This window comes from Neolamprologus brichardi, chromosome 22 (assembly GCF_056152115.1).
Source record: "Neolamprologus brichardi isolate AB-2024 chromosome 22, ASM5615211v1, whole genome shotgun sequence".
In the NCBI taxonomy this organism is placed as follows: Eukaryota; Metazoa; Chordata; class Actinopteri; order Cichliformes; family Cichlidae; genus Neolamprologus; species Neolamprologus brichardi.
The window spans coordinates 23,630,144-23,637,633 of record NC_142124.1 but is presented as its reverse complement, the minus strand read 5'-3'; the positions used below and the strand labels follow the sequence as shown (position 1 = coordinate 23,637,633).

Here is a 7,490-nt window from a genome sequence, read left to right as displayed (position 1 = left end):
CTTCACAGAGCATACTGCCTACCTAATATCTTGAGCGAGGTTGTTCCACAAAATGGGGCATGAAAAGAAAAAGCATGTTCCCCAATAGTCTATTTTCTGGCTTTAGGAACTTTTAGAAGGCCAGTATCCTGAGATCAGAGAGCTTGGGATGGAACAGAGGTGCCAAAGGTCAGAGAGATACAAAGGTGCCAAACCATTTAAAGCCTTGCAGATGAGCAACAGGACCTTATAACCTGCTCGAACTTCACAAGGCAACCAGTGAAGAGATTTCAGTAATGGGGTAATGTGCCCAAATTTCCCAGTTTTGCTGGAGATCTAGGAATTAAAATATCAAATGCAATTCCTAAATGGTCTAAAATAGATAAAACACAAGTTTCAGTCTTTGATACATTAAGTCCATAACCCAAGACAAGGTCTAGAGTGTGGTCTTTAGGTGTTGGCCCAGACACAAATTGTGTGAAATTTGTTAATTAATCTTAATTAATCTTAATTCTAGTATGCAAATTAAGATTTTGCCAGCTCTTGTGGAAGTTTTCATTTAATAAATCCTAAATGGCGAGCAGTAGCCACCATCCTTTAATAAAGAACAGAACAAAACCAAGCTTAGTGAGAACAGCCATCACAGGGCAAATGACCAGCAGAGTCTCTCCCAAACCCGGCACAGCCCTAGGTTTAAATACCTTCCACAAGACAAAAGACAATACTCAGCTGTTTTTTCACCTTTGGTCTCCCCAAAAGAAAGAGTTCACAATCATGTGGGATCCCCCCCCACTCTCTGCCTCACCCGGCTGTTTAAGGGCTTATTCCAGCCTTTTGATGATGTAATCAATTAATACAAGAAAAAAGATTCACGAATTAAGTAAAAACTGGACGTACAGCAGCTTCACAATGCCACAATTCAAGCAAAATAAGCCAGATTGTATTCCAATGTGTTGATCAACACAATGTGTTGCCTCGTTTGTTGACATAAAACAGCTCAACTTCTTTTATATGTTAGGTAATTAAGGTTAAAATTTACTTACGTCGTAATTATGTGTTTTAGCAACAGTGATGAGTTGCCTCTACTTTCAGATGAAATTCACTATGACTGTTATCACTTCAAACGAGGTGAACTATACTATTTACGTATTCCTGACAGAGGTGTGGACTCGAGTCACATGACTTGGACTCGAGTCAGACTCGAGTCATTAATTTTATGACTTTAGACTTGACTTGAAAAAATGTTCTAAGACTGTGACTTGACTTGGACTTTTACACCAATGACCTGGGACTTGAACTGGACTTGAACCGGTTTACTTGAAAAGAATTGATATTTCACCCCAAATATAAAATTTAACATACATATTATATAGAAAGTGTGCACCATTAATTCAATTCATTGATTCATTTATTCAAACCACACTCCGTAAACAATGACTTGGTCCCACTTCTGATTCCTGAGCCACAAGACCACATTAAAATAATAAACACTGACTAACTCGCTATTTCCAACCGAAATGTTGCTAAAGAATAGCAACATTTTACAGTGTAACACTTAGCTAACCACAGCAGACAAATGAAGAACCGAAACTAGTTGTGGTGCTGTTAGTTCTGTCATATTAGCCAATAAAGGAGATAACAAACTCAATAAACAACATTAGTATGTTATTATGAAGACAAAAACAAAATATAAAATGCGGGAATTCAATACTTGTCCGTAGTTGAAAGCCGTTAGTTTTTGACAGTGTCCGTAAGGGCAGATACGGCGACGTCCGATTTCCGCTCACCATTGGTGCATTGTCCTATCTATCAAAACCGCACCCGTGTCCTCTGCTTCTGATTGGACGGTAGCGTAAAAAAACGGATGACGCCAGAACAAGTATGGCGGGATCATATGGATATCTCTACTGTAAAGTACTTGTGAGTGACTCAGTGTGTAATGCTATGGTGAATAAAGGGTTTACTTACAGCATGTACTTTTCCTAACTGACAGGCAGTAACCATTTGATAATTGTAAAATGCTTTAACAAACAATCACTGTGTTCAGGAAGGTGCTCTGCTTTGTCAATCTGTATTTTCAGGTAAAGTTGTTCACCATCTGTTCGGTATCTACAGGAGTTTAGGACCTTCAACCTTTTAAAGTTTAATCCATTAGAAGGACCTTATCTAACAACTTATCACAATTTACTATTGGCCAGTGATGCGCAGGTTACATAAAAACATGAATACAGACACACACACCATACACATATAAAGCATCATTACTCAAAAATAGCTTCCTTTTCATCTGCAATTTTGGTGTCGATTTCCATGCAGAATATTGTTTAACAAAGTTTTATTTACAAATCACTGGGTATTTCTTCTCCCTATGAGTAACAGTTCTGCAAGCCGTCGGAAGGATGCATTTGCTTCCAGTAGCACCTGGAGTTATTCAATTAGTTTTTCAGAGTAGCCCGAGCAAGATGATTCTTATTTCACAGTTGGTGTCTCCTCTGTCTTGATGTTACTTAGGTTCTGGTTAGACACTGTTGGATCCACTCTCAAAGATGATCTAGACTTGTGCCTTGGAAAAGCTGTTGACAGTGGCTTCAGCTCGTGAGTCTCTGCGAACGCCTGCCTGTTTGCATCTATTTTCCTCTTAAATCGTTTCTTGACTTTCTTGCCGATGAAGTAAAACATCTCACAGATACACATCAGGATACAGAGAGCAGAGGACACCACCATGAAGAGAGTGAAGATCTTCTTCTCTGTGGGGCGGGATATGTAACAGTCCACCGTGTTCGGGCAAGGAGCCAGGGAACACTTGGACAAACGTGGTAAGTCGAACCCTTCGTAGATGTGGTAAAGGATGTACAGGAAACCAGCATCAAAGCTTGCCTTTAAGATCAGGCTCACCTATAAGAAGACAAATGAGTGTTAAAGTAGGAAAAATCTCATGGATTTCTCCATTGCTAATGACTGTGTTTGACAGAATTAATTTTAAATGTTCCATAATTGCTGCTAATTAATTGAAATTAAAGACAAGAAAAAAGACACCATGTTACAGACATAATAGTCCCACATTCCACTGTAGGTACATATTATATGACTGTTTAAAGGAAGCTTTGAAAGCATAGAACCACTTAAAATAGAGTTTCTTTCAGTATCAGATCGATACTAGGGTGATATGATCTGTACTTTGTTTCTATCCTCTAAGTTCAGTATATATATATTTAGAAATAAAAAAATACATCAGACATACACTGTAAAAAATATCTGAATGTCTTTACAATACTTGATATTGATAGATACCAAAATTTGCATTATCGTAGACCACTCCTGCAAAGTCACACAACTTCACATCAGTTTGGTGGAGCTTTTTGCTCATACATTATAATTGCAAATCTCCTTCTATGTTTGGCATACACAATAACAGTGGAATTAAACTTTAGCACCCTTCATTCTTACCAGGTATGTCCACCACAGCCCTCCACGTTTCTTCCCAGGGCGGGCATACATGTGTTTACCCTCATGGGTTGTGGTGTACTTTAAGTCCTTCATCTCTCGATATTTGACATGGGCAACAACCATCAGTGACGGGCATGTGACGAAGATGAGCTGCAGGGCCCACAGGCGGATGTGGGAGATGGGGAAGATGTGGTCGTAGCACACGTTGACGCAGCCTGGCTGTTTAGTGTTGCATTCAAAATCTTTGCTCTCGTCTCCCCACACTCGCTGAGCCGCCACCACAAACACCATCACCCGAAAGATGAAGACCATTGAGAGCCAGACTCGACCGAACACTGTGGAGTAATTGTTGACCCCACTGATGAGGTCCTCCAGCCAATTCCAGTTCATGACTGCTGCCTTGGAGGGGGACAAGGGGACAGAAATTTGAGGAGTATGGTTGATCTCCTGAAGAGATCAGGTGGAATGAAGTTCCTGATCTAAACCTGAGCAATGAAACAAGAAAATATGTTAGAAGAATCTTTGTAGTTAAAATACTTGAAGCAATATGATGCCAGTCAGTGGTTTGTAAAGTCCTGGTCCAATGAGTTAAATATAACAAAAGCCTCTAATTTAAGTTAATGTCCTAAATAAAGATAGAAAGAAAATATTAACTTCAAGTACTGACTGAGACTGCAGTGTTAATTTATATACAATGAGACCATATGCATGACACACACACACACACACACACACACACACACACACACACACACACACACACACACACACACAATTCTGTTCTATTTATTTAGTGCTAAATAACAACAACAGGTGCACAGTAAGGTAAAGACCCTACAATAATACAGAGGAAACCCCTACAATCATATGACCCATTTGAACAACTACTTAGGCGACAGTGGGGAGGAAAAACTTGTATTTAACATGACGAACCCTCCAGAAATAAAATGCGCAATGTGGAAGAGAGCCAGTGATTAATAATAACTAATGATTAAATGCAGAGAGGTGTATAAACACATGGCGAGTGAAGTAGATGAGTGAGGAAGTAAAATTCAGAGCATCATGGGAAGTTCTTCAGCAGTGTCTGTGAGTTTTGGAGCTGGTTCCACAGAAGAGGGGAAGAAGAGCCCTGATAGCTAAAGGCTCTACTTCCCATTTTACTTTTAAATACCCAAGGAACCAGAAGTAAGCCTGCAGTCTGAGAGTGAACTTCTCTATTCTATTGAGGTGATATGGTAGTATGAGATCGTTAAGATAAGACGTGGCCTGATTTTTCAAGACCTAGTATGTGAAGAGAAGGATCTTAAATTTAATTCTGGATTTAACAGGGAGCCAATGAAAAGAAGCCGAAATTAGAGAAATATGCAATCATTTAGTCCCTGTCAGTGTTCTTGTTGTAGCATTTTGAATCAACTGATGACTCTTCATGGAATTCTTTGAACATCCTGATAATAACGATTTGCAGTAGTCCAGCATGAACTTTCAGTTTCACTCTGAGACAGGGTCTTTCTACATTTGGAAATATTGTGCAAAAGGAAGAAATTATTTAATATGCGCATTGAAAGATTTCTCAAACACCGCTACAAGATTCCTCACAGTGTTATTGGAGGCCAATGCAATGCCATCCAGTTTATCTGGTTAGATCTAGTTAGATACATATTTCAAAGATTTTTCGGGATGAATATAATAGATGTATTAAGATTAGCAGTGAGTTCAAGCTGACATAATGACTCAGCAGTCATAGCAAACAAAAAACTCGACATGGAGTGTGCCTTTAAAGATTTCAGTATTTTAATTTTTTATCTTGTCAACTCACAGCATTATGATGATCCTGTACATTTACTGGCTGATGTTTGTCATGTGTGTGCCAAACTGTGTATGAGTGCGTTTCTTGGAGTATTTCTACAACAGCAACTACGAAGCCACTGCAGTTTTTTTCTAGTAATGTTCCCCAAAGCTAACGAATGCAATTACAAACATGTAAGCTATTCTTAACTACTGATGAGTTAAATATGAAGTCTCACGAATTAAGCCATTGCGACTGCAAATATGTCAGCTGTTATGTCAAATATGTCATGGTTATTGCTCATTATTCTTTTGCTTTTCTTTTTTAATCTATGTCTCATCCCACGAGTGAGTGAGTGAGTGAGTCATGATCAAAACTTTCCGTTTATGGAAAGAACCAAGCCCACACCTGCGGCATTATAAGCCAACTCTTTGAAACAACATCTTTGTTATCACATGAAATCCCATGTACAGACTAAGGTTTTTTGATCTTAGGATTTTTAGGATTTAGACATAAAGAAATTCTGCTGTGCTACAAACGGGTTTCAACAACAAGAAACAAAAGCTTCTCTTTTACATTTACATCTCATTCTGGTAAATGCACACAGCCTGACAGGGAACATGTTGGATAACAGCTTCACTGTCCACTGTTCCATTTCAGTTCTGTCACGTCTAATCTCGACTATTTGAGTTCAGAAACACTTTCCCTCAACATCTCAGCATCGCTATAGAGATATTGAGCTGTCAAATCAGTTGCTATTTTCTCTATTATACAACATTCCTGACTATTAAATTACACAGCATAAAAAGACTTGACTTCAGAATCACAACATGGGCTACTGAAGGCAAGACACATTCAATTACTGCCGAAGTTGCCTACCTTTTACCTCTCCTTCTAATGGACAATACAACCAGCAGCATTAATCTCACAGTGTGCCTCAGCCGGGGCCTCGAGACTCAGATGTTTGGCCGCCATCAGGATGATTCTTAAAGGAAATCTTCTGGCATCATCTTAAAAGAAGAGTTACAGATGCCTAAAGGATTTATAAACACACAGCCTACTACCATCGTGCAGTTGCTATTTATTGCTATTCACAAATGTAAAAGGCATGTGATTTTTGTATATACAAAATGCAAACACAGACCGCAGTGATTCTCAGTGAATAAACAAAACCTCAGAGAGAAGAGCATATCTTGTCTAAAGGGAGGTGACCACAACTTGTTTTTCTGTTTGCTTTAGATGCAATGTTGCCCTCTCTCTTATCTATCTTTTTGCATATGTTTCTCTTTCACTTCATGTGACAATGCAGACAGCTTTCTCTTAATTAAATGTCTTAAAGAGACTAGGATAAATTAACATCCATAAACATAACAAAGATTACACTATGGCTGCAGTGTGACGCATGAACCAATATAATTCAGACTCTATTCTGGCACTCCCACAGAGGTTTGAATACAACTTGCTCTACAGGTTGAGCAAGTTGCCACTTTACCACTCTAACTCTGTTGTGCTCACTCTGTGGACTCCTTTAGAAACCAGTTGAAAACATTTATTTAATCCATTTTTCTGTTAATATTCTTTTTTAAATTTCTCTTTTCCAATTGATTTTATCATAACGTGGTTCTCTTGGCACATGATACAACAAAAACCGAATGAGTGAGACTTGTGCCCTTTTTATTTCGCCAGGCCACTTGTTTCCTACTACTATATTTTTGTCCTCATCCTTTCTTGTATTAGTCTGAATTTAAAACAGAACTCAGCAATTGGGCTACAAAACACCTGTTTCCTTGATCCATTAATTTGTGCAAATATAGACATATAAAGCACCTTACCCTGGACACAGGGAGCACCATAAATGTATGAATGTGATGTGTCAGCTGCTGTTGCCTCAATGCTCACTGACTTAGTTACATCTAGACCTTTAGAGGGGGGCTGGCCTTGAGGTGTGGCCTTGCTGGTAAACACAAGGAACCAGAGGGAGATAGGCGGAGCTTCGCTTAGAAAAAGTTACATTCTCTCACCTGACGGTTTTAGTTTGCATGTTGGGCATGAAGAAAACTGCCCCAGGGTATTTTGAGGAAAAACGAGAAGTGACAGAGAGACAATGTCAGAGAAATGGAAGGGAAACCGTGATGCAGAAAGATAGCAGCACAGCAAAGAGAGAAATAATGCAAAAAGTTGGTTGATGATACATAATGATAACAAATATATTCAGCAGAAAATGTAGGTGGATAACCAGACCGATCTGCATAGGTCTGATGCCGACGTGTGATGCAAA

At 39.0% G+C, this 7,490-nt stretch overlaps 1 protein-coding gene across 3 annotated transcripts; it reads right to left on the bottom strand.

The window, feature by feature from the left end:
• Positions 1-1,208: 1,208 nt before the first annotated feature.
• Positions 1,209-7,101, bottom strand: LOC102785791 (gap junction beta-4 protein-like). 3 transcript variants are annotated; one of them, XM_006795170.3, is made up of 4 exons: positions 7,045-7,101; positions 6,092-6,222; positions 3,427-3,911; positions 1,209-2,874 (listed from the first exon to the last, which is right to left on the bottom strand). In XM_006795170.3, exons 3-4 carry the CDS (start codon positions 3,814-3,816, stop codon positions 2,449-2,451), a joined length of 816 nt encoding a protein of 271 aa, XP_006795233.1. In that variant the 5' UTR covers positions 3,817-3,911; positions 6,092-6,222; positions 7,045-7,101; the 3' UTR covers positions 1,209-2,448. The 3 variants fall into 3 exon arrangements, with proteins under 3 accessions (XP_006795233.1, XP_087690696.1, XP_035765606.1); XM_087834570.1 differs by having other exon boundaries at positions 6,092-6,245; positions 7,045-7,095; XM_035909713.2 differs by lacking the exon at positions 6,092-6,222 and having other exon boundaries at positions 7,045-7,099.
• Between the last annotated feature and the right edge of the window lie 389 nt (positions 7,102-7,490).

Excerpts from the sequence above, each read along its gene's own strand:
- LOC102785791 (XM_006795170.3), bottom strand. The coding sequence starts at position 3,816 with ATGAACTGGAATTGGCTGGAGGACCTCATCAGTGGGGTCAACAATTAC. Across the intron at positions 2,875-3,426 it reads GGCTGTGGTGGACATACCTG|GTGAGCCTGATCTTAAAGGC; the intron begins GTAAGAATGAAG and ends GTCTTCTTATAG.